Genomic DNA, 25,366 nt, shown 5'->3' with positions numbered 1-25,366 from the left:
ACTCCTTTATTTGATCACCCTAATATTATTTTGTCATTATTCTGAATGTATAATAATTTGTTGTTATTCTTTATTAGCATTTTGGAGTATTGGTTCTACGGTGACGTACCTTGTGGGAGGTATTGCTCTGCTCTGGCCTTGGATGCTACTCAGGAGAAGTAGCATAGTTTAACCTTTAGTCTATCAAGCCTGGCCATAGCACTACCTGTTGCAGAGGCCAAAGCTTCTTGGCAGTAAATGCCGTTGCACAGAAAAACTCACAAATGACCACAAGAGTAGACAATGTGAAGTATGTACTTCATTCTAGACGTCAGTGTATCATGCTTGATGCCATCTATTGACAGAATGCAGTACTAAATGGTTAACATCGACTAAATATCTTCATCAGGTTCACTGAACCGATGTAATCGGCTCATGGCATGCAGAGAATTCAGCTGTGTATTACATCAGTTTTGTACAATGATATCTGTACTTTTGTAAGAAATATAGTAAGTGCTTGAAGGTTTCTGACAGTGGTTGAATATTGTCTGAGACATTGCTCATTATTTGAAGGATATTTGGTATGTACAACATTTTGAGAGTGGGTTCATTTTGGTCATCAGGTGTAAGGGGCCAAGGGATTGTACTCAGGTGGTCCCATTAGAAAGAGATAGTCCAGTCATCATGACTGTTCTCCATAATGGGCCCAGCTGAGTAAGATTGTTCCCCGCCTTGTACTTCATGACAGTGGAACAGATTCAATTTTCAAAATACTTCACACATGAAGTTTGCCTCAGGCAATGGATACTATCCAACGTAATATTGTCATGTGTTAAGGTATCTGTGACAGATAATTACTGGGCTGTGGCTTTAGACAAAGCTGTTTATTGGAGAATTACGCCAGGTGGAACTGCAGACAGTTATCAGACACAATAATTATAACACTTCGTAACTGAGAACAATGATCACAAGTTAATGTTCCTTGTAACTACGCCACATGAAGGCTTCTATCGGTTCCCCTCTTGCTTCTCTTGCTGATCACTGATCTGATCTCCGCCCTTATGTCACTTCTCTGCTTCTCTGTCGCAATCTACCCTCTTAAAACAGATCTTCGTGTACTGCTGAGAGAACACCTTGTCCAAGGGTTCTCTCTGTATTTGAAGCAGTGTTCACTAGCATATTCATTGCTGTGGGAATTTCCTAGATAGCAGTCTGCCTGTGTTTCGTTGCCTAGGAATTGCTAGTTGTTGACCAGCAATGGACACTGGTTGTCACGCACTGTCTTGATCTGAAGAGCAGCTGCTGGCAAGTCGATGTACACCTAGACAACAAGGAGGAAACAGCGTTTTCAACAGGTCAAGGGTTATGAGAGTTCACAGTCATGCCCTTAGGTCTCTGCAACACCCCTGGGCCTTCGAGAAGCTAATGGCGACAGTCCTGCGAGGTCTCATGTATAATTCCTATCTTGTGTATTTGGACGACATGTTCGTAATTGGTCGCACATTCCAAGAGCACTTCCTCAACTTAACGCCTAAAACTCAACCTGTGCCCACCAACACTTGAAGCTTGCCATGATGAAAACTCTGTACAATAAACTAGCCAGCTTCGCAGGTTACCATGAAGGGAACAATGTGTGGCTCTCATCATCCAACCTGCATGAAAGGGAAATCGCCAAGGCTTCAGTTTTCATGGGATGGCCCATTCAAAATGATCACCTGAATTAACAGTGTGGTGTATAGGATGCAGAACACTCAGATCAAGGATGGTGGTACACCTAGATCGGCTCACACCCTATGAGGGTGCCGCTCGGGACAAGCTCCTATAAAGAGGGAGCAGTGGTAGTAAGCCATAGAAAGGAAAGAATGGTCCCGAACAGCCTTAAGGGGAGAGCAGTGTGACAGGTGCACCCACTGCATAGAGAAGTGTCACTTCCTAGGTAACACATCGTCAAGACATTGCGTGACAACCAGCGTCCATTGTTAGTCAACAGCTAGCAGTTCCTAGGCAATGAAACATAGGCAGACTGCAACCCAGGAAATTCCCACAGCAACGGATACGCTAGCAAAGGCTGTGTCAATACGGAGAGAACCCTTGGACAAGGTGTTTTCTCAGGTATACGTGAAGATCTACTTTTAAGAGGGTAGATTGCAAAAGAGAAGCAGAGAAGTGACATGAGATCAGATCAGTGATCAGCAAGAGAAACAAGAGGAGAGCCGACAGAAGTCTTCGTGTGGTGTAGTTACAAGGAACACCAGAGTGTGATCATTGTTCACAGTTACGAAGTGTGATAATTGTCTGCCACCTGGCATAATTCTCCAATAAACAGCTTCATGTAAAGCCACAACCACAGTAATTATTTGACATTGATACCCAGACACGTGACAATATATATATACACAGTGCAACCTGCGTTTAATTTTCCTTGATTTGAGGTTTTCCTTCATTTAATCTTCAGTTTCAGTGACACCAAATCAAAAATCCCATCGATAAATTACTTCTGTACAAGGTTTTCCTTAGATTATGTTCAAATGTGCTGATCCCCAAAGAAATCTTAAGTGGAGGTTTCACTGTATGAAGACTCTGATGCACGCAAGAATTCCTATTGCACAGTGCAGAAGATATAAAAATGTATAACTCTTTCACTTTTAAAACTGTATAATTCAGTAAATGAGGCTAGATGTGCAACAGCGTGTGCAGAAGGGAAGTGTGTTTGTCTCTGTTTATGTAAGACAGGAGCAATGGGAAATGTTCATAATGCTAGTTGTGTTATATGCACATTATAATGGTTCTTTCCTTCATTGTCTTCCATTTGCTGTATTGTAAGCCTTGGTGAACACTTACACAAATATTTACTTCACTGAACTGTAAACTTTCCGGTGCAAGAAAGATATATTCTGTATTATAATATTTTAGTAAGATTACACTGTTCTGGGATACAGTGCAGCCTTGATTGGTAATATCTGTCTACCAAAGTACACGATGTTGTACCCCAGTTCACCACTGGGGAGTCTCAGATTTCACACAATATTTTAGCATGTTAGCCTGTAAATTCAGGCTAACGACTTCTGGTGACTGTGTGTAACCATAACTCGAATGATGTATTACTTTGGACATTGTCCATTGTCCATTGTCCTGTGTTTTTCAAACTCTGGAATTTCAGAAACTGGTTCTCTCTGTCATCAGGTGCAGAGGGGAGGGGGAGGTTATTTTGTTGATCTAGAACAAGGGTCTCCAAACTACAGCCCGTGGGTCACATCCGGCCCGCGAAAAAAATTGTGCGGAGATGCGCCAATTGAACTAATTTTCCAATGAGTACTGGTAAAAAAAATACTTGTTCATACATTTCAACTGATGTTTATAATACCTCTCAACTATTAGTATTTTTTCATGGCGTTGACAATGAAGTTAAATGTCACACAGGAATTAGTGTCACTTCACAGCATGCATGGCACTACAACAGGAGATGATATCTTCAAAGAAATACAAAAAAACACTAACAGAATTAATTTGGACTGGAACCGTCTGCAGTGCATAACAGTTGATGAAGGAAAAAACATGTCTGGTATAGAAATGTGTTTGGTTGGCCAAATCACAAAAGCTTGTGAGGATGCCAATGTTTCTTCACTGTGTTATTCACCAACAAGCACTCTGTGCAAAACACATTGATATGAGCTCTGTTTTAAAACCTGTTATTTTTATCGTTAATTTCATTCGCTGTCATGCACTTAACCATTGCCAGTTTCGGTCTTTTCTCGAGGAATGTGATTCAGAACTTATTGACCTGACATATTATATTGCAGTTCGATGGCTTAGCTGTGGAAAGGTTCTTTCACGCTTCTTTCAGCTCAGGAATGAAACTGATATATTTCTTACCGAGAAAAACCATCACTAACCACTTTTATCAGATACCGAGTGGCTTTGGAAATTAGCATTTTTTGCTGATCTGGTGAACCATATGAACAATTTGAATTTAAAGTTGCAGGGTGAAAATAACTTAGTCTGTGATTTATTTGAACTTATCAAGGCATTCAGAGCAAAGTTGATACTTCTGGAAAGCCAAGTGAAAAATTGTAACTTTGTTCATATGCTATACTCTGTGCAGAGTTGCATAAAAAGGGTGAAGCAGAATTTCCTTCCTCGTTTGCAGATTTAGTCATTTCAGATTTGAAAGAACAATTTCGGAAGCGATTTGCTGATTTGGATTCCAGTGCTCAGGAAATTAGATTGTTTCAAAATCCGTTTGACTGTGATGCTGCAGATGTCCCAAGCCAAATTCAAATGGAAATTATTGAACTTCAGGAAAATTATCATATTAAAGACAAATACAAGGAAGGAAATTTGATCGAATTTTATAAATTTCTGAACTCTGAGCAATTTCCAAATTTAAAGAAATTTGCTTGTAAATTTATCTCCATTTTTGGGACGACATATCTGTGTAAACAAACTTTTTCCCAGATGAAGTAGATCAAGTCGAAATACAGGGCAAATTTATCCGATGAACATTTAAAGTTGCTATTTGTGATTAGCGTTTCAAAATTTGAACCTCAATTTAATCAAATTTTAAGAACGCAAAAAGAGTTCCATCATTCACATTAATTGTTTTATTATAATTTGTGATGAAAATATGAGCATTTGCTGCTACTGTCTGTTGTCATTAATATACAATAATTTATTCTCACGTACTTTGTATTTAGTTTATGAAATTCTGTGCTTTCAATAAAAGTCATATACCTAGAATTATTAATTTCTCATTTTATCCGGCCCGTTGAAAGTGCTGAATTGCCTAATGTGGCCTGTGTTTCAAAAAGTTTGGAGACCCCTGATCTAGAAGATTAAGCTGGTCTCAGCCACTGGATGGTAACTGTGAGGGAATGATTCATGTTAGTTTTGTATATGCCCAGCAGAGTGGGAGATATTTCTCCCTTGCACCTGATAATGGAAGCAGAACTCTTCCAAAATGTTGTCGTTTGAAAAGTTTCAAGACAGTGGACAGCGTCTTCTATAGTATTTCTAGTTATGTGAGCCTTTTTATAACAGCATTAGTGCCACTTGTCTGGTGGTGTCATTTATGAAATATAATATTCTGATACTAATAATATATTTTTGTTACCAAATGAATGAATTCTGAAAACTTATTTAGGCTGTCATGACCTTACATGATTTATTTTCTGTGATTTCTGTATTATAAGACTTGAAACTTTTATGGTAACTGAAAGTAATAAAATTTGCCTTAGCTGGTGACCAGCTGTGTCAATTGAGAAAGAAATGTAAATGTTAATGGCAGATATTTTCTTTGTATTCAAAGCTTTTTCCATGTTCGAAGCTCCGAACTGGTGTGACCACCTGAGAATGTGTTTTAGTGTATTGTTCTACTAATGAATTTGTACAGTATTTAAGTGTATTTGATGTTGTATTATTCAGAATACTGTAGCAGACACTCTGCCACTGAGGGAAGACCTCTTTCTTGGCCTATAAGAGTTGATCATAGCCAGCGTTAAAAGAATTAAGTCTGGCTTGGTGACATGGAAAATGAATTTGAATGGCATGTTCACATCGAAGGCTTGAAAAATATGCCTTTTGGCTTCACATCTGTCTCTCTGGATGTAATAAATTGTGACTCACTGTACAGATTTTCTTTAAATTTAACATTCATTGGGTTTACTTAAGATTGTTGACATTTTTCAGTTGTGCTTAGGAACCAACCCTTTACATGGAGACCTACTTGCATGTCTGTACACATCTCGAGCATAACTCGCTAAATGTTTATCACACTGAAAATGTTTCAAAGAGAAGGTTTAGGTAAGAATGAAAACACGTTTTTCCATAAGTGTTTCAGTTCAGGATAACATGCCAGAATTGATACGTTATGTGTACATTTCGTAACCTATTTTAAGCTTTGTATCGGATACAAACTCATGTATTTATAATCCCTTCTGTCTATTCTGAATAGAGTGAGACATGGAATTTATATTTATGAGAATATGCCTTTGATTACACATAGAAATGTGGACACTATAACTGATGCAGTTAGATTTCTTCAAGCTTTCATTTGCTATGTGTTTGTCCTGTAATCCTAACATGTTGTGAAGAGTCGAATCATGCATGATTTTCTGAATAGCATTTTGTTAATGTATTACAACAGGCTAGTGATCTTTCATTGTATCAGTGTTGTTATGCTGTACCTTCAGTTGCTAGAATGCTGCTTATTCTGTATATGTAAAAGAGTAATGTAACAGTGAAACAGAAGCTCAGAAAGTACTGAATTTTTGATGTGGCAACAAATTGTCAAGTGTTAACACAATGCAGGTAAGTAAGTTAAGTAGTTGGTCTCGAATGGGGTGCAGTCCATTGTTTCATTGTATTGTGACTGTTCTGGAAGTTCTGATAATGTTTTGATGTTTATATGTGAAGTTTATATGTACAGCATATAAAAGAGATGATCTATCATTTTCTGTTTGTGCATGGTATCGGGTAGATGGAGTTAAATGTTGGCCTCTACATATCATTCAGTGACCTGTAGGACTGGAGAGGAGTACAGGAGAAAGAAGGGTAAGTTAGGTATTACTACAAAAGCTTAGACATCCATTGATGAGACTTGCCACGTACTTCTCCGCTAGGTTCTAACGTTAGCAAGTTCAGGAATAGCACCTAGGTGTCACATATATGTAGTGTTGCATTTTTTAAAACATCCCTCTTTTTCTAGGCTGAAAATAGTTTGCTATGAGCTCAAATTACAGGCATGTATATTTCCATGACTATAAAATATACGAGAATAATGTATATTTTTCTAAATGTTGTGAAAGTGAATAAAGAGGTACAGAATCAGAGTTTATCTAGACCATTACTTTTTAATATATTTGAAAACTCATTTCTTTAATCTATAATGTGCAGTTGTTACTACATGTACCATCTGCTGTAACATTAAAAAACTGCATTCTGTACTTCCAGTTCTCCTTACGGCTTCATAGTCTGGTGTTTAATTAGGTGTAGAGACTGTACTTTACCCTGCATTTTTAAATTTAGTTACATCTTTTCAGTGTATTTGGCGGGTTTTTTTTTTTTATTTTTTTATATTATTTTGTTTAAATAGTGCCTGAGGCAAACATCTTGCTGTAGTGCTCCAAGAATCATACATTCTGAACGGACACTGTCAAATAATGCCAGAGCATAGGCCCTAACAAAAAAAAAAGTAAAATGTAAGCAGTGGGCATTTATTTATAGAGAAGTTGGGTTGTGTACTGAGAAAGGCATTAGACCCGTGTGTTGACACAGGAGACCATGATTTAGCTTGTTAATTGATGGAAGAAGACAAGAAGAGAAGGAAAGAGCAAGCAAAATATTGAAAAGGGAGGGTAGAAGAGATGATTACTTAATCTGTGGACCCACATAAAGTGGAAACCGCACTAGAAGAAGATCCAAGGCATCATGTTGCATTTTATTTAATGGTTTAAATGAAATACTGTGCCAATCAGTTGATAAAATTAAAATTAAAAAACTCATATTATTGGACCATCAAACTCAGATTGAATGGGTTTCATAGTGGTAATGCCCAAAACTCGTATTTGGGAGGTGCTTGGTTCAAATTTCTGCCAGGTTACCTGCTGCCATAACTATGATGTTCCCTCAGCCCTTGTAGGGAAATGTCAGTATAGTATCTCAAGCCAGAAACGCTTGCTTCCAAATTATTTACAGTTGATCTATGATCCTACCACCCAATGGTATATAGTCAAGGTATTCACTGTCATAAAAATAATCCACAGCAGGAATATTCAGATTACAAGGATTCGGAATGTGGGTGAAATTATCAGCAGATCTCTTCCTCTTGACGTATTCTATTTTGCGCTACTTCCATATTGCTGCATTTCATTCCATGGGACCAGGTTGCATTAATGAATTCCGAAAATATTCAATCCGAAGTATCAAACGGTTCCTACTGTACTCTCTGGCGTTTCGTCATCAAGCCAAGACGCCATGATACCCATGAACAGAAAAACGAGGTAGTCCGTAGAACAAATTTGTGGTTAAGTGAAAGTGATGTGCAGTGTAAAAAGAATTTTGCCACACGTAAAAACTACAAGTGAGTGTACGTCAGGTGTGGGTACAAGGAGTTCACAAGGTATGTAGTTGCTCCCTTAGTATGATTATCAAACGTCTATAAATTTTTATTCGCTCTACCAGTCTCACAAAAATAGTTTTAGTCGGCAGACATTTTTCCATAGGCGAAAGCGCGGTTAGCCGCGCCGTTGGAACGTCTCAGCGCCAGTGTACTCATAACATGCAAGATAAAATATTCGCTCTTAAGTAATATTTACGTATGCAAGGCATCATATGTTCCGAATGTGAAGGAATTAAAAATAAAGCGAGAGATAATGTTCATGGGTAAATTCAAAGATTTAGAAATTGAGGTCTTCACAGCTATGGTAATGACAGGACGTTATATCCCAGGAGGGCCGCGCCATAGCTCAAGCGGTTAGACGCTGGCTTCCCAACGCGGCGGCCCGGGTTCGATCCCGAATCTGGTCAAGTGTAATTTGTAGTGGAAGAAGTGGCGCTGGGGCGGGATTTCTCCGAGTACTTCGGTTTTCCCTGCCAATCTTTATTCCACCAAATTCTCCATCATAATCACCCGGAGCAGGCTACAATAGGCCAGTCAGTGGCCGCCGTACCGAGTGGAGCCAGTTGGACTCCACCCTCCACTAAGCGAATTAAAAAAATAATTATATCCCAGAAGATAGTACTCTTCAAATACAAAGATTTTTACCCGCCTTCCCTCATCACGGAAAATCACACGCTTGAGTTAGTTTGACCCCAGTTATTCTATCATCCGAAAAGATATTTTGAAAAGAACTCGAAATATGAAGAATATACATCAAGTAATGACTGAAATTAAAATTATTTATAAACATTTAATCTCTATGCAAGGAAAGTAGCAACGCCTGCTCCGACAACTTTAAAACTAGATAGTAAGTGTGTAAGCTGAAATTCTAGCTGTCCCTCTGTGGGGAGAAGACCGCTGGCGACGCACATGTTAGGCCATGATTCTACTAATGGAGTTGCTGAAATCCGTTGTTAGTAACTGATGGTCTAGAAATTATCCCGCCTTTGTTAAAGATGGCATAGAAGGACCGAAGTTAAATAACCAAATGATCCTCAATGCTATAAACAAAAAGGTCCCCACAAATTGATGGTGAGTTTACTATGCCTTTGTGTGTTAAGTAGGTTCCTTGGCGCCATGGAATCCAGGTTCTTCAGATTTGAAGGGGGGGCAGCTCAGATTATACTAGAAAACACTGGATAATTACAAATTATAACTCACTCCGTCCAATGTGACTTGTAAGCTTTTTACTACATAAAAACTTAACACTATTTGTAACACACTTAAAACTATTTGTAGTGATGTTCGCCCTCTGAAGATGGTCCACAGAGACCGAAACATGTAAGGGTGTTAAGTTTTTATGTAGTAAAGAGCTTACAAGTCACATTGGACGGAGTGAGTTATAATTTGTAATTGTTATTGTGACGGACCAGAATGAAACAAATCAGACTAATTGGATAATAACTGAGAAGGGGTGGCCCTCCAGCTGACCGTTCACCTCCTTCCAATGTCCTGCAGGTATACTTCCACGCGTCTCCATCGTGTTTTGCCTAATTCGCAATATCAGCCGTTTCTTCTCTGTCTCTGCGTAACTCAATGTAACAGAGTCCTTGGGAAGTTCCTAGTTGCTCAGGTGGTAAAGAACCCGTAGGTTTATTACCGTGTTCACAAGAGCCTACCACATGGTCTCTATCCTAAGCCAAAGTAATCCAGTCAGTGTTCTCCCATGCTGTTCCTTTAGGATCCATTTTAAGAATCCCATCCGCGACTTGGCCCCTCAAGTTTTTAGAGCAGAATTTGGGGTGTATTTGTGATCATTCCCACGCGTGCTGCATTCCCTGCCTTCTCATTATCCTTGATTTTTTTATCATCATAATAATATTTGATGAAGACTACAAATCATGAAGGTCCTCATTATGCAGTTGTCTCTATCCTGTTACTTCATTCCTAGTGGGTTTAAATACGGTATTGTCCTCAGCACACTGTTCTCAACCGCACTCAATGTGTGCTCTTTTAATATCAGAGACCTAGTGGGACACCTTAAAAACAATTACAATTGCATTTTTATTTTAATCTTTACATTTTTAGATATCAGATGGAAATACAAAAGATTATGTCTTAACCGAATGATAGTAAGCATTCCCCGAATTGAATCATCTCTTAATGTCTATGTGAATGTAATTTGTTGCGTTACTGTCGTCCCGAAGTAATGATAATAAAACAAAAATAAATCTAAACTTAGGCCTAATGCCGATATAGAGCTGAAGGAACACACAGATTATCAAGGACTATCGAATCCAGAAATTACCGAACTTCTTTTCTGTGTAACTTAAAACCACTTAGAAAATCATTTGACGTTGAAACTGATTCCGTTTGACGGTTGGTATGGGGAGAGTTCATTGGCGGTGATAAGAACGAGCTGATGCTTTGTCCTGCTCCGTGCTGTTGACGGGTGCGGTCCAGCATGTCAGGTTCACGTTTTATTAACGTTGGCCATTAAAAGGTTCTGTCAATCCCCTCACCTGACACTTCGTAAAAGAGGGTATATTGCCTACATGAATTGCACTTTATATACTGAGGATGGGTGTTCTTTGATATCGGTGTTACTGGCTACTTCTTTTAACCTCTGGTACCCTGAAGTTCGTTTAAATATTCGGTCCGTACTTCACAGGAAACACGGCGCCCACAGTACAAAAATCAACAGGCATGGACGCTGCTAGAATCTTTTTTTTTGGGGGGGGGGGTACCAGAAAATTTGCTTACAGATATTAAGCCGTTTAAGGTTTTTTTTTTTTCTGACCGCCCTAGAGCAGGGGTTCCCAAACTTTTGAGTTCGGCGAAGCTGCTTGAGAAATTTGAAATGAGAACAATATTAGTAGCGGAAAATATGGTGTCACATCATAGTCTACTCGTTCTGTCGTTCTGAATGGTGGTGGTGGTGATGATGATGATGATGATGATGATGATAAAGCAATCATTATTCAAATCTAACCTGGTAGATACAACACATAAATTGTAAAGTATATGTGAGAATGCGAGAAATGTGTAAAATTGAGAAAATCGGTCCATTAATTTTGTTTCTTTCTCAGAAATGGAGAGAAAATGGCCATTACCCGATTTGAGTGGCGAAACACGTTGGTCCACTTTAAGTGTTCCTTCAGAACATACTTTGGGAAACACTGCCGTAGAGTATTCAGTATGGAAGTATAATTTTTGTAAAAGATCATCTTATTTTTGATATGATATTCTGTATATTCTCGTGTTTTCTGATTACTCTTTCTACAAATCAAGGCGGGGACAGGTGACCCCTTGCTCGTGTCATTAGATTAATGTTGTTCAGGGAAATATACACGCTTCATTCGGATAATCACACTGAACACATAAATGCACTATGCAGGAGAAATGCCGAATTTTTACTAATGCACATGATGCCTATTTTGCTTTCAAGGATAACAGCAGGGATCCATAAGACAGAGATTCAGGGGTGAGCTGTAGCCCACAGCACTGTGCTGTATCCCCTGCTGGTTGTTAAAGTAGTTTGCTTGCTTACTCAGTTTACTCTTCTACCCTGAAGATGGAGGTAGTACGTATCTCCGAAACGTCTGTGAACTTCCGCTAGATAACAGGTACATTTCAGGAAACAGTGTGGCCATGAAGACTTTGAGATCTCACTAGGATATGATCTCTTAAAGTTTCACATATAGACCGAGCAGGCTAGCATAGCGGTAATGTTGTAGGCTAATATTCGGGAGGTTCTCAATTCGAATTTCTGCCAGAACACTGGCTCTTCTCAGGTTTTTTCGTAGTTTTCCTGCGTCCTTCTGGGCAGATTCCGAGAGAGTGCCTGGAATAAGCCACGGCCTCTTCCTTCGAAATCCCTTCAAGTTCATTAGTCCTCCTGTTCTATATAGCATAGCTACCGACGACGTCGCAAAATTGCCCACAGGGAGAAATTGCACGTATAATAAAGTCGCCACAAAAATGTATTGGGAAGTATAGGTACATCTCCACACAATTTTAATCCCAGCACTAGGTAAAGGCGAGTGGTGAGCGTAACCCCTCGGCTGCTTTCCCCCTTGTTACAACTTGGATAGGAGGCTGTGGGCCCTGAGCCGGCCCCCTGCTGGGGAGCGAATCCCGGTTCTTCGGCCGTGTAGCCCATAGTTAAGTCACTATAGTCGCTGAGCTACCCCTACTCCATTTGACATATTGTATAGATGCTCTGTTTAAATAATCACGTGTCACAGTATTTTGACCTGTGAAATAGGACGGTAGTTTTTCTTGGAATTTAGAATTATTATAGTATAAACATGGCCGATCACGGTGGCCGCGCAGTCTAAGGCATGAATCGTCTTCACTCGCTCGAACGCTGGGATCATGGGCTCGAATCCCGCTCAAGGCATAGATGTCTGTGTGCGTATATTCTGTGTGTGGGTAGCGACCTTGCGACGGGCTGATCCCCCGTCAAAGGAGTCCTACCGTCTATGCAAAAAAGATTACGAAACTGAAAAGGAGGCCAGAGCTCAACTAAGGGTTGTAGAGCCATTGGTGAATTAACAAATGATATAAACATGTGTTTAGCTATCGTGTTCAAGGTCGCCAAATGGCCCGCTCGTCCCCAGAATGTAACTTGGCTCGCTGATGCCGTGGGTCGAGCATTTGCAAGGTCAGCAGCAGTGGGGACGGTTTCTCTGCAGATAATTGCCAGGACTGCTTCTGTTCGGATGTATTACATTATCGACAATGATAATGTCACTATGACGAGGCCGGTGGTTCCTGATCGACAGTGAAGGATCACTCAACTATTACAGAAGATTGATGGATCGCTTAATATGCTCTTTCATTTTAGATCAGTCTCGTTTCCGATGGCGGAAGGGGGAGCGGGTTGCAGCTGAAAGGGTTTGTTTGTGTTGCATGGTAGCAGTTAAGATTACAGCCAGCTCTAAAATCAGATCATCGCTTGTTTCGAAATATAGGGGTCATAGCGGTGATCAATGTCATTAGAAAATCTGAAAAGGAAAACGTATAGAAGTAGATCGTAAAAGAAATAGCGTGTCCACTGGATTCGCCTGCCTCAGGATGTGATCCAATGGAAGGCTCTTGAGAACACGGGTTCCATATCAGTTGGGAATTTTCTGACTATCTGAGCGACTATCAGCTTGCAAGATAATCTGTTCTATGATATAGCTTCTTTCTTCTCCACCCCCTTTACTTAATCCGTCCCTTTATTTTCTCCTTTCTTTCATCTTCCTCTTTTTTCTTTGTTTTCTATAATTCTTCCCTTCTTTTTCACGCTTATTTCTTTTTGTGTCTTACTCTAGGTCATCTTCCCTTAATAAAATTGTATTTCAGCATCCCGTTGCATTAATGTATCACTTATACATGTTCACTTTCATCTTAAATGCAAATTGATTTACAATTACTCATTTCCGTTTCTTAATAGTGCAGGTTCTTGTCCTACCTAATGAAAGCCGTAAAGGTGCAGAACTGTCTTTTATCGGTTGCAGACATGGGCACCGACAGGGAGTTGGAAAATCAGGCATCTGCCTCAAATCAAAATTCTTAAAACAGTGAAATGTGTCAAATAGTAATACCGGAACATTTTGATTTTATTCATCTGTCCTGAATACTCTGGGATGAGCGGTAAAAATAGTCTTAAGCAGGTTAAAATTAATTTTGTAGGCAAATAATCTTGTTTATAATTAATTGCAGATTGATGTAATTGCTTTGCTAGAAGTGGACACACTCATCAGCCTTATTAATCGCTGTTATCAGATTATACGCTGCTAAGTCTATGCTATCAGCTTGGGCTACTGATAGCCACAAACCTTTTAGCCTCCAACATAAATTGAGATTACTTGAACAACCCAGTTGACTTCTAATAGTCAAGTCTTAGGTAAACAGTTTAATCTAAACGAGCTGTTTTCAAGTGCGTTTGGTAGGCTGATATTCAGACAGGCTGTATCGGGTTATGTCAAGTGTAAGTACCCCATCTCGGTGTATATAATGTAGTGTTATCAAAACAGCAAGCAACTTCCAGCTGCACCGCTAGCTGCTTGCAGTAGGCTCCATATTAGCAACGAAACATCCACGAGTCGCGATCACTCAGTCGGTATAGCGACTGGCAGCTGGCTTGACGTCCGAGGGGTCGGAGTTCTAGACCCGTTAAGGGCAAGATTTTTCTCTTCTCCACATAGTCCAGACCGGTTCTGGGGCCTACCCAGCCTCCAATCAAGTGGGTGCCGGGTGGATAAAGCGGTCGGGACGTGAAGCTGACGGCTCATCTTCAACTAGTACCGAGGTCAAGAATATGTGGATCTATACATCCACTCCCCCACACGTCTTCATGGCGTAGTGCTTAATTAGTTAAGCACAGGGACTTTACACTTTTTTTTCTTTACCTAGCAACGAAACATTACGAAACGAATGCGACTGTGCCTCTCATTATGCCTGTCCTTCTTTGCATCTGTTAATAACGCCTGAATGGATTTTCTTGAATTTTTTTTGGGGGGGGGGAACTCAGAGGGATGGCATAAGCATGACGTTCCGAACTCGTGTTTCGGAGGATTTCGCTTCGAATCTGGGCCGAGTTTCCCAACTTCCTCCAGGCAGATTCCGGAATAGTACCTTGAGTAGGTCACGGCTCTTTCCATCCAAATTATTTCCAGTTCGTCATTCATCAGGGATGCCGCCATTAGACGTTGTCCAGCGCAGATACCGACAGCGCCGTGAAGTTTTGTTTCTATTGCTAGTAGGGTGGGACTAAGTCCCTTGTACTGCGGCCACTTCTGGCCTATTGTACCAGCCTCAGATGATAGGTGAGGGTGATTGCGGATTTTCTTCTTTTTTCTTCTACCCTGAAGATGGAGGCGATACGTTCCTCCATAACATCGGTTAGCACAATATATACAAGGCGCCACATCCCAGAAGACTGCTTTCTTCATAGTCACCGCCGTCAGAACCTCAAATCTTGCACGTCTAAGTTTGTTTGTACCCGGATTGCCGTAGCGGACACTATACGGGAAGATGTACGTGCATTTCTGCGGGCATCTTGAGTACATCTTGTTCGTCACCCGTCACACACATATATGTATGGAGACAAAGATGACACGCTTTTCCCATCGATTTAACCCTTCTGTATATCTGACGGTTTTCTAAAACACGAACTTTGTGCCGTACGATATCACCTGACTGGTTTGGGCGCGGTTTATATGAACGGAAAACAAGTTTGCGTTGACAAATTTATAATTACAGAGCAGACGTACCATAATTATTACTCTGTGCCAACATTTCCAGAGTTTGTTGGATTTGTGGCTCTTTCAGCCGTGACTGTGTAGAGTAGCCCTGCTGTGTTATGGACTGCGCCGCCTTGTAGTCCAATAGAAGTTCGTTAATATCTCGGAGAAGAATATTGTCTCCATCTTCAGAGCCGAAGATGCACGCACTAAGCAATCAACGATCAGGATCTTTTTTCTTACTCGTTGCTAAATAGCACATAATGAATAATTCAATCATTATGACAAGAATGCATATAAATCGCCTGCCTTTGTATTTATAAATATTTAGAAACATATTTAACACACAAGACTTGAGGATTACCATATATCCGGAGATGTCGTTTCCATACAACCCAGTCTTCTCGTGTTTCGTGGAAGTAGCAGTTCTGCTTCCAAGGAAATGAAGAATCAGCCCAGAATATTGACTGGCAATAAGGAATTGTCGAAGGCGTCTTCATCAGTTAAAGTATTACTGGAAGTTGAATCATGTGACTGGCTGCCATCCATTCTAGACTTCGACTGAAAATCAGAAGTGAATATTAAGCGTAGGCCATTAGTACAGCTTCTATCTATATGTAACCCTTTATATGGCAATGGTAAGTGTTGGCATTGAATGTTCTAACGTTGTGTAACACATCCTTCTGTCCACATTGTATATTTAATTGTCCCGTATGGTTCTCACAATAAACAGCGATTATTTCCCTAAACAGCATTAACCGGTTGGGCTTTGTAGTGGAGACGTAATGTGTTTCCTGTGAGGTATGGACTGAATTTATATATAGTGCATTCTGCCCACACAGTGTATTTATGTATTCCGTATGGTTCTCACAATAGACAGCGTTTATTTCCCTAAACAGCATTAACCGGTTGGGCTTTGTAGCGGAGGCGTAATGTGTCTTGATGTTTCATTGTAGTTATACTGACAATTGTAGGTAGAATGCAGACAATTCCTGCTGCCCTTTAAAGGGTTAATTAAATAACTGTCTAGTAGAAAAATTCTATACAAACAAATGTCTCATAATACGTTAGCAAATGTGCAGCAAGTGTTTTACTTAATTAGAAATGAGCACTTGAAGATAGCAAGTTGGAACACTCGTGTCAGTCCAACTGCAAGGGGTAACCTAGGCGACAAACCCAATTTTACATCCATACAAACCAACGGGTAAAATTTATTTTTTATGCCTGATATTCTTAGTTTTGGGGATAGGAAAGTAGAAAGATAAGCCAACATAGACTGAACGGCAGCAAGCAGACATGAATGCACCTAATTTTATTGATTTGTTACTGTCTTTCGAAAATACAGTAAACCCTCGCCAATCCGGTTACAGTTAATCCTGATGTCGGATAATTCGAATCTAAATACAAAAAGAAATGGAAAATGCTCTTCACAATTGAATACATACTTTAAAGACACACGACAATTAAGACGCAGATGAGTCACTTGTCTGTTCAGACAAAACTTGACAGTTTCTTCAGACTTGCATTATATTACGTCCAAAAATAAGTACAACTTCTAAGTCTTCTATCGATGAATAAATGTATCGTCTTTTTATATTTTTTAAATAAAGCTCTACAGTGATATTTTGTATTTATTTTCATCAGCACTACTTATTTTATTACGTTTTTCATTTATTTATATTCTAAGATTTTGTCTCTCTCAGGGCTTCCTCTTGTTTCACTAATCCGGATGACCTTCCCCAGTTACTTCCAATTAGCGAAGGTTTACTGTGCTCGAACTTTGCCGAAATTTGAAAGTATTTCATTTGCTATCGCATTATGAATTTGCTACCTATTTTTGTCCTTTGCTGTGTGAAGCTGTTAGTAGCTGATCTATATAGCGTCGAGCGGTACGATGGTGTATTAATAATGAACTGGAAAAGATTTGAAAGGAAACGGTCTTGGCTTAGTCTAAGTTCATGTCAGTAATTACCTGGAGGAGCGGAGGAAGACTACAGGAAACCTCAGTTAGGGGAGCCTGTGTTAGGTCCGGGATTCGAATCGACTACCTCCCGAATACCGCTACACCAGCTCACTCGGTAAAAGTATGTTCTACGTTAAGAATAATGTAGAGAGGCGCATGCAGGAAGTACATAAAATGGACGCATTAAGGGGAGTTCGCTTACTGTCTCTCAGATTTCGTGTTTCAGTTTTGAAATTACTGATCGAATTTCGATTAAATTTAGTTGTGCAATATAATTTGTGAATCTAATTTGATTTCGGTTCCTAAGCCGAAATCCATTTTTTTAGGAATGCCTAATTTTATTAAATGTTTGTACGTAATTTGGAAGAAAGTAATTAAAATTAATTCGCTTAGTGGGGGGTGGAGTCCAACTGGGTCCACTCGGCACGGCGGCCACTGATTGGCCTATTGTAGCCTGCCCCGAGTGATTATGATGATTGAGAATTTCGTGGGGAAACCGAAGTACTCGGAGAAAACCCACCCCAGCGACACTTTGTCCACCACAGATCCCACTTGACCAGACCCGGGATCGCACCCGGGCCTTTGGAAGAAAATATCTCTTTAATCTATTAGACTCGGTCCACGATCGCTTCCTCTCACATATATCCAATACAGCGTCATTAAACAAACTGTAAAGAAATAAAATAACGTGAAAAGTCGTTAAGTGCTCTCTCTGTGGCTGAATGGAACAGCCTGTACGTGGGCAGAGGCCAGAGCTAATGGCTCAGATAAGAACTGTATAATAAGGATGTGAACGCCCATATCTTGTACAAGACTAGGTCCCCCCCCCCATCCGCTGCTAGGAAGTGAGATACAGTCTGTGAAAATACTTCATCAAGTAATTACTCTATTTAATAGTCTACAGCAGGCAAGCTGTCTTGGCGGTAGCGCTTCTGAGTTGCGTTCGTGATATGTCCGGTTCGACTCTTCCCCTGGGTACCGACTGTATTGGTTGAGGTATTTCGTGGTTTTCCTCACTGTATTCCAATCATTCGACGCTATATCGCCTGGGTTACTGAGGCCATCGTTAAATAAATAATAGCTGTTCAGATACTTGCCGTGTTCGTCCGTCTCCACTTTGCGCGTCGGTTCTGGAACCAGGTTTTAACCTGCAGAAGAGAATACATTAGGTTTGTTAATACTGTTTGCGGATCAGAGCTTCCGCGATTTTATATTGTCACGTGTAGGGGTAAATATTAGACGGGTTTTGGATTGGAAACTGGATTTATTGCGCTCATACACTCAACTCATAACTACAAGTGATAAATCACTATCGTTGATCTTCATTAGTCGTATCCTGGCAACGGATTTCAACACAGTAATTATACCAGTCTCACTGTAACTGCAGCACACATGAAGTGTTATTTCACAGCGTAATTGCTTTCTTGCAATCTCTTCTCAGTCATTCAACTGCCATATCAAGAGACTCTGTCAATGATTCTAAGCTGGCCTGGGATCCTTGTTATATGTGCTCGGGACAGATCCAACAGAAAGCACCGTTGCCATCGTTATAGTTCAACAGTAACTCTGTTGTTGCTTGTTTATTCGTTTCCGGGGGAATTAGCACTGAACGTCTACTCTGGCAGCGCTATTCTGGCTTTCAGGCGTCATGTTACAATGTTATGGGAGAAAATGAATCGTGAATTAGATGTAATGTAAAGGGTAAAAAAAGTAAAAGTAAAAAAGTAAAGGTATCCCAGTACCAAGTCGTGAAGGCCCATAGGGTTGTGAGACGTTGAGGGTCCCACATTATCTAGACAATCGGCTCAAAGATGGCGGCAAGGTTGTCAGCCTTACGCGTCGGCCGCGCTTTTCTCCCCAGGAAATTTATTTAATTAATTCCTGGTACTCATCTCTGTTAGAGGCTGAGTCGACCCCAGGGCCATAGTGCGGCTGGAAGGATTAGGTCAATTGAAAAAATTCAATGACCTCATCGGGATTTCAACCCGCGACCTTCCGGCTTGTAGCATAGTGCCTCAACCAGCTACGCTACCGCGTGCCCCCTGTAAAGGGTGGAGTAGAAATTTTTAAGTTGAATTTGAGGTCGTCACAGCGCTGTCGGCTAAGGGTACTGTTTTCGGGGCTATGTCTCCGGTAGGATTTCAACAAGTACCGGGCACTGCGGCGTTACAGCCCAGAGGTTGGTACCCTTGAAATGTTTTGAAGAATTCTATGTTGGATTTGAGACTCTCGCATTGGTGACTACGGCTTCGACTTTTGGAATGTGACGCCCTCTAATCCTGTTGGCTTTCACTGACCCTGAAGATGAAGGCAGTAGGTTCAACCGAAATATCGGTGAATCTCTACCAGAATACATGGCGGCACATCCAATGTGAGCAGTCATTCAGATTAATAAGACGAAAGCCTTAGAATAGTCACCTGTCGGTCCGATAGCTTGAGCTGGGCTGCAAGGTTATGCCTCTCCTCGGGGCTGAGGTACTTGTGTTCGCTGAACCGCCCTTCCAACGTTGAGGTCTGTTGAGTGGAGAACCTCACTTGACCGCCTTTCCTCTTGTGACCGTGATGTCTTGTCAGAACGGTCAGCGAGTAGTTAGGCATCACTGCCCAACAGCGCCCGAACCCACCTGCAGAGTTTGAGGTTCTCAATTGCCGTACATTGCAATTAGGATTGGATTTGAATTAATATCGACCCTATTTAAGAAAGTCCAAGAAGGAAATAAAGGAAATAGTTTCGGGGATAACAGATGAATAAAATGCATATGTAATATATTAACATAAACATATGAGATATTTCCTTAAACTAATAAATGAGAAGTATTGTACATTAAGAATGAAGAATTCGTCCATCTTATAACACGTTAAAATCAAGTCAGTGTTTCAGATATTAATATTTTTATGAGGGTTCAAATGAAATTTGTTCGCGGCGCTGCTAACGACAGCGGATTTCGGGTGATTACCGCTGATGCTGATGTTCAGTGAAACCTGACGTCAACACTAGCCAATGATCGTGGGATTCCTGCCTCCTCATCCATGGCAACTATTTTTAACGACCCCTCCACCTTCGCCCAGAACAATACCTGAACGGGTTTCATTTAAACAAACTTCTTGTATAATCCGAAAATCGAAATAATTTAATGGCATATTAAGACTGAGTTGAGTCCTTCATTTGGATGGGGGGGGTCCAAGACGAATGACCACTTACTTTCAATAACTAGGGGACACGCAGACCTAAGTACCGGAACAGAAGATAAAGTATGGCGGAAGTTATCGGGCGAAGTTTAATGTTAGGGTGGGAGCGGCTGGTGCTCCGGGGTCGAAGGGTCGGCCGTTTTGGGGTGGCCGCTTCCACTGGACCTGCCATACGTCTTACAGCCCTTCGCAGTGTTCGCGGTGCACCAATGCATATGGCGACGGTTTGAAAGGGTTCCAGAAGTCACAACAGCACCAGAACTGCATACTGTCTGTAAGTAGGCAACCTAAAGCAAGGTGCAAGGGCCGAGGAGGCCTACCCCTCATACATTCAAGTAGGCAATCTTACGGAAGGAAAGTCCCTGTTCCCATCCTGTTGAGAATAGGATCTGGTCACTTTATAATTTGGGGGGTGTTTTACGACTCTGTCAGTATATGGACACTATAGTAGTGATTCATGAGTTATGAATGGAAAAGGATTTGGAAGGGAACAGTTGTGACCTGGAGTCGGTATAGCGACATGATAAGGGATTGATGGACGAGGTGTCGGAGTTCGAGTCCCAGTAGGGTGAAGAACTTTTTCTTCTCCACGTCGTCCAGAGAGGTTCAGGGGCCCACCCAGCCTCCTCCCCAGTGGGTACCGGGGGTTAAGCGGCCAGGGCGTGAAGCTAACCACTCACCTCAATCTGGTGCCAAAGTCAAGAAAATGTGGATTTATACATCCATTCCCCCATACGCCTTCATGGCATAGTGCGTAATTAAGTTAAGCACAGTGATAAATCTACCGTCTTTACGGTGGTGGCCTAACCGATGTACCATACAGACACAGATGGGAGGGCTTGAGTAAAACCATTTAGGATAGCTCGCGTCCCGGCCTAGATATGAACCGAGTACCTCCCGAATATAAATGTAAAATAAGGAAGCCACTCCTAATCGGCTGTTTAATTTAACCGGCTTTGTTGCTTCCCTTCCATTTATAGTTTCTCCTTATCGGATACTTACAGTCTGCGTGTGTATCATCCCTGGGATTGGAAATGCAGTAATACTTGAAACAATTTCCGGGCAATGAACAAAGATTTTCCTGTATAACTTCCTGAAGACAGGAAGTGGTGTAATCACGTGACAAAGAGGGAAATGCTGGCTTTCCGAGAATTAGTTTGTTTTAGGCGCGTTCCCAATGACAGGGCGCAAACATGCTCCTCTTACCTTCAGAATATGTCTGTGTGTCCGCATATGGAGACTCTAGAAGCACTGAACGGATTTTCATGAAATTTAGTGTTATAAACTTTTAATAGAATTTATTGACCTGTTAACAATTTCAATTATAATTGGAACAGACAACGTACACGTTGAATTTAACGTTCTCGCCGCAGTTACTATGAACACCGTGTAGCTCGGAGGGAGCCCCAAGTTTCGGAGAAATATTTCGCCTCCATCTTCAGGGTCGAAAATAAAACCAAGCAAGAACCCAATGGAAGCAGGCGATAAGCAGCTGAGCTCTTATGTTGGTTTCTGGTATTGCTTGATGATTGATCCTGAAGGTGGAAGCTGTATGTTCCTTCGAAACTTTTGGCTGTCACACTATATGATAGGCATGTCCAACTTCAAACAGGTTGTGATCGACTTTTTAGTGTCAGTGATGTACCACGCCCTCCTATAGTCGTACCTCGCTTTAAGCAAAAATATTGGTAAAAATAACACGATACATGTTTGTTGTAAAAGCATCATACATTGAAAGTACAGACTTACCTTGTTCGTTAAGAACAGAAAAATAGGAATGACTAATACATATTTTCCCTTCAAAATCTGAATATAATCATATTATATTACAAGTGAATTTACACGATTTTCACGTATAATTTCCTTATAGGCCTATGAGATCGACCAAAAATTGTCCCGCGATCGACGCGTTGGACATGCCTGCTATACGGTGTTACAAAACAGAAAATCGTTAGCTTATATCTGCACTGATTATTTTATGGTTACATTTCCCAAATTTGTATGTCAGCAAACAAAATGCGTTTTCTGGTAACAGTATGAACGTGTAAATGTTATCTGAAGCCTTCTGATATGCCATACTTGTATGCATGGCTAAGACCTGTGTGGATTAATTTAATGGGAGATATGTTCAGTCTTATCGACTGGTATTTTAATTCTCAGGGAAAGGGGTTATCATTGGCTATAAAGACAATGTGCTTAATTCTGTAACCCTGAACTTCAGAGGATTCTGGGCGTAACAAGATTGTATGCTATATACGTGAAGGGCGTGCAGTTTGAGAGCTATTACTGTCTTCTCGAGAAGGATTCCAACATTTATGTTAACTTATCTTGTTTTTCTAAGGCTAATCCTTTATAGCACAACGGCAACTATAGGTACCACATGCTTCAATTTTAACTACAACTTCAGAAACTCTACATTCTGCCCACGCAGTGCAGTTATGTGTTCCGTATGGTTCTCACAATAAACAGCGATTATTTCCCTAAACAGCCTTAACCGGTTGGGCTTTGTAGCGGAGACGTAGTGTGTTTCCTGTGAGGTACGGACTGAATTTATATATACTGCATGCTGCCCACACAGTGTATTTATGTGTTCCGTATGGTTCTCACAATAAACAGCGATTATTTCCCTAAACAGCCTTAACCGGTTGGGCTTTGTAGCGGAGACGTAGTGTGTTTCCTGTGAGGTACGGACTGAATTTATATATACTGCATGCTGCCCACACAGTGTATTTATGCGTTCCGTATGGTTCTCACAATAAACAGCGATTATTTCCCTAAACAGCCTTAACCGATTGGGCTTTGTAGCAGAGACGAAATGTGTTTCCTGTGAGGTACGGACTGAATTTATATATACTGCATGCTGCCCACACAGTGTATTTATGTGTTCCGTATGGTTCTCACAATAAACAGCGATTATTTCCCTAAACAGCCTTAACCGGTTGGGCTTTGTAGCAGAGACGTAATGTGTTTCCTGTGAGGTACGGACTGAATTTATATATACTGCATTCTGCCCACACAGTGTATTTATTTGTTCCGTATGGTAAAGTAAAAGTAAAAAAGTAAAGCTATCCCTGTACCAGGCCGTGAAAGCCCATAGGGTTGTGAGACGTTGAGGGTCCCACATTATCTAGAAAGTCGGCTCAAAGATGGTTGTCTGCCTTACGCGCCGGCCGCACTATACAAGTAAACAGCGATTATTTCCCTAAACAGCATTAACCGGTTGGACTTTGCAGCGGAGATGTAGTGTGTTTCCTGTGAGGTACGAGCTGAATTTTTATTTCGAATATCGACCGGGATACCTGCTGTAATGACTGAGGGTTTTCGTGATTTTCGGAAGTATTACCATCCAAATATCGGTACAGTGCCTCGCGTATGCAACAATCGTTTCCTTCCAAATCTTTTCCAATTCATTACTCATTATCATCTTACCATTCTCCGCTATGCCGTGTAGCTACTTATAGCGCCAACAAGATAGAATTCAGAGAGTTAAATAACACATTGCAGTAGCTTAAGATGCTTCAACATATCTGAACACGCAGGCTTATAGCATTCGAGATCCTTCTGTTAAGTGGATAATGGAAAGCTATATTTTCTCAGAACGTCAGCCTATATAGTAGACATGCCCCGGGCTCCGCTGTTCAGTCCTAGGTGACTATACGTAAGATCATGGTATAGGAAGGGGCACTGCAGTGCTTTCTTCTCCGAGGTTCTTCAGGTTTCCCCTGCTAATCATGTTTCTACCATTACCCCACACTCATCTCTCACCGTCCGCTGGGTGAGCGATACCCTGACCAGGCAGCACATTAGTACATGCTCATCCTTAAAACTGGGGTCTTCATCTATGTCCCGGCAGTTGGGTAGTCACGGAATTAGCAGTCAGTCAGCCGCTTATTAGGGTGATCAAATCAAAGAGGATGAGATTGGTAGAACATGTATAATGCATGGGAGAGATGGGAAATGATACAAAATTTTGGCCGGAATATATGAAAGGAAGAGGCCGTATGGGAGATATATCAATAGATTTCGAGAATAATATAAAAATTGAGCGTAAAGAAATCAGAGGGTGTGGACTGGATTCATCTGTAACTGAGGATGGGGGTCCAGTGACGGGCTCATGTGAAACCTCTAATGAACCACGGGGTTTCGTAACACATGGGAAACCTCATGAGTATCTGTGCGATTATCAGCTTGTCACAGAAGACTCTCCTCTGTGGTGTTCGTTAGAATTTAAATGCGTCTATGATTTGTACGTAATACTGACATCTTGATAGGATGTAAAAACTTTGAAATCTGTGCTACACAGGCAGTAGCAGTATTTGTGAGGTCACAGAGAACACTTCAAATTCACATACCTATGCAACGAGGTTCCTCCATCAGCGGGTCTGTCAGAGGCTGGCTGTGACGCTGATGTGAATATTCGTGTATTCTCAGTCTATCTTCTGTTATAAGTCCATCACTCACATAGACGCCTCGCGCCGCTGACGTTGGTGTTGGCATCCTCGCCATGTCTGAAGTATGATGTAAAGATGACACTTGGTTAAGATAAACAGGCGTCGGTCTGGTTGGCCATGGAGAGTCCCCAGAGTCTGAAGTCTTTGTTGGTGAGTGCTGAAGTATGTCTTCTATTAAAAACGAGGCCTTAGGCCGACAACACATTGTAATTTATAGAGCGTTCTTTTGAAAGGACGTAGATCTTTGTCTCACACAAATTCACTCTAAAATCATCGGCGGCAGTACTGATGTCTTACAAATTCATTTCTCATATCGGAGGTAAAAACTAATTGAAATGTTTTGCAGTCATCTGAAAGTCACACTTGGTTAGCTAAACACACCCCCAGCAACCCTGGGTTCAGACATGCAAGTGGCCGAATGACTGCGCTAAATTGTGCAGCTCAGGAAACAGTG

The 25,366-nt window shown here is 41.0% G+C and overlaps 3 protein-coding genes across 4 annotated transcripts in view; 2 read left to right on the top strand and 1 right to left on the bottom strand.

Moving 5' to 3' along the window:
• The window catches only part of LOC111866713 (major facilitator superfamily domain-containing protein 10), a 17,956-nt gene extending 14,244 nt beyond the window's left edge, over positions 1-3,712 (top strand). Inside the window, exon 10 of the mRNA XM_023855918.2 lies at positions 78-3,712. Within this exon, the coding sequence (XP_023711686.1) occupies positions 78-172 (95 nt within the window). The 3' untranslated portion in view covers positions 173-3,712. The remainder of the gene's footprint in view (positions 1-77) is intronic.
• LOC111866716 (hematopoietically-expressed homeobox protein hhex) lies at positions 1,214-25,366 on the bottom strand. 2 transcript variants are annotated; one of them, XR_002843196.2, is made up of 5 exons: positions 24,814-25,352; positions 19,691-19,896; positions 18,370-18,420; positions 15,674-15,870; positions 1,214-1,300 (listed from the first exon to the last, which is right to left on the bottom strand). XR_002843196.2 is itself a non-coding variant. In XM_023855926.2 (4 exons), exons 1-4 carry the CDS (start codon positions 25,115-25,117, stop codon positions 15,760-15,762), a joined length of 672 nt encoding a protein of 223 aa, XP_023711694.1. In that variant the 5' UTR covers positions 25,118-25,366; the 3' UTR covers positions 15,607-15,759. The 2 variants fall into 2 exon arrangements, 1 of the variants encoding a protein (XP_023711694.1); XM_023855926.2 differs by lacking the exon at positions 1,214-1,300 and having other exon boundaries at positions 15,607-15,870; positions 24,814-25,366.
• The window catches only part of LOC111866711 (pancreas/duodenum homeobox protein 1), a 482,718-nt gene continuing 465,008 nt past the window's right edge, over positions 7,657-25,366 (top strand). The window contains exon 1 of the mRNA XM_023855917.2: positions 7,657-8,095. Coding sequence (XP_023711685.1) covers positions 8,014-8,095 — 82 coding nt within the window. The 5' untranslated portion in view covers positions 7,657-8,013. The remainder of the gene's footprint in view (positions 8,096-25,366) is intronic.

Source organism: Cryptotermes secundus, unplaced genomic scaffold, assembly GCF_002891405.2.
Source record: "Cryptotermes secundus unplaced genomic scaffold, Csec_1.0 scaffold66, whole genome shotgun sequence".
In the NCBI taxonomy this organism is placed as follows: domain Eukaryota; kingdom Metazoa; phylum Arthropoda; class Insecta; order Blattodea; family Kalotermitidae; genus Cryptotermes; species Cryptotermes secundus.
Note: the sequence above shows the minus strand (reverse complement) of the source record. Positions and strands in the feature narration are given on the sequence as shown.

Coding starts and splice junctions, on each gene's coding strand:
- LOC111866716 (XM_023855926.2), bottom strand. CDS start 25,117: ATGTGTTGTCGGCCTAAGGCCTCGTTTTTAATAGAAGACATACTTCAG. Junction 19,897..24,813: donor GGAGGAACCTCGTTGCATAG/GTATGTGAATTT, acceptor CAAACTCTGCAG/GTGGGTTCGGGCGCTGTTGG. Junction 18,421..19,690: donor TCAAGCTATCGGACCGACAG/GTGACTATTCTA, acceptor TCTCTTCTGCAG/GTTAAAACCTGGTTCCAGAA.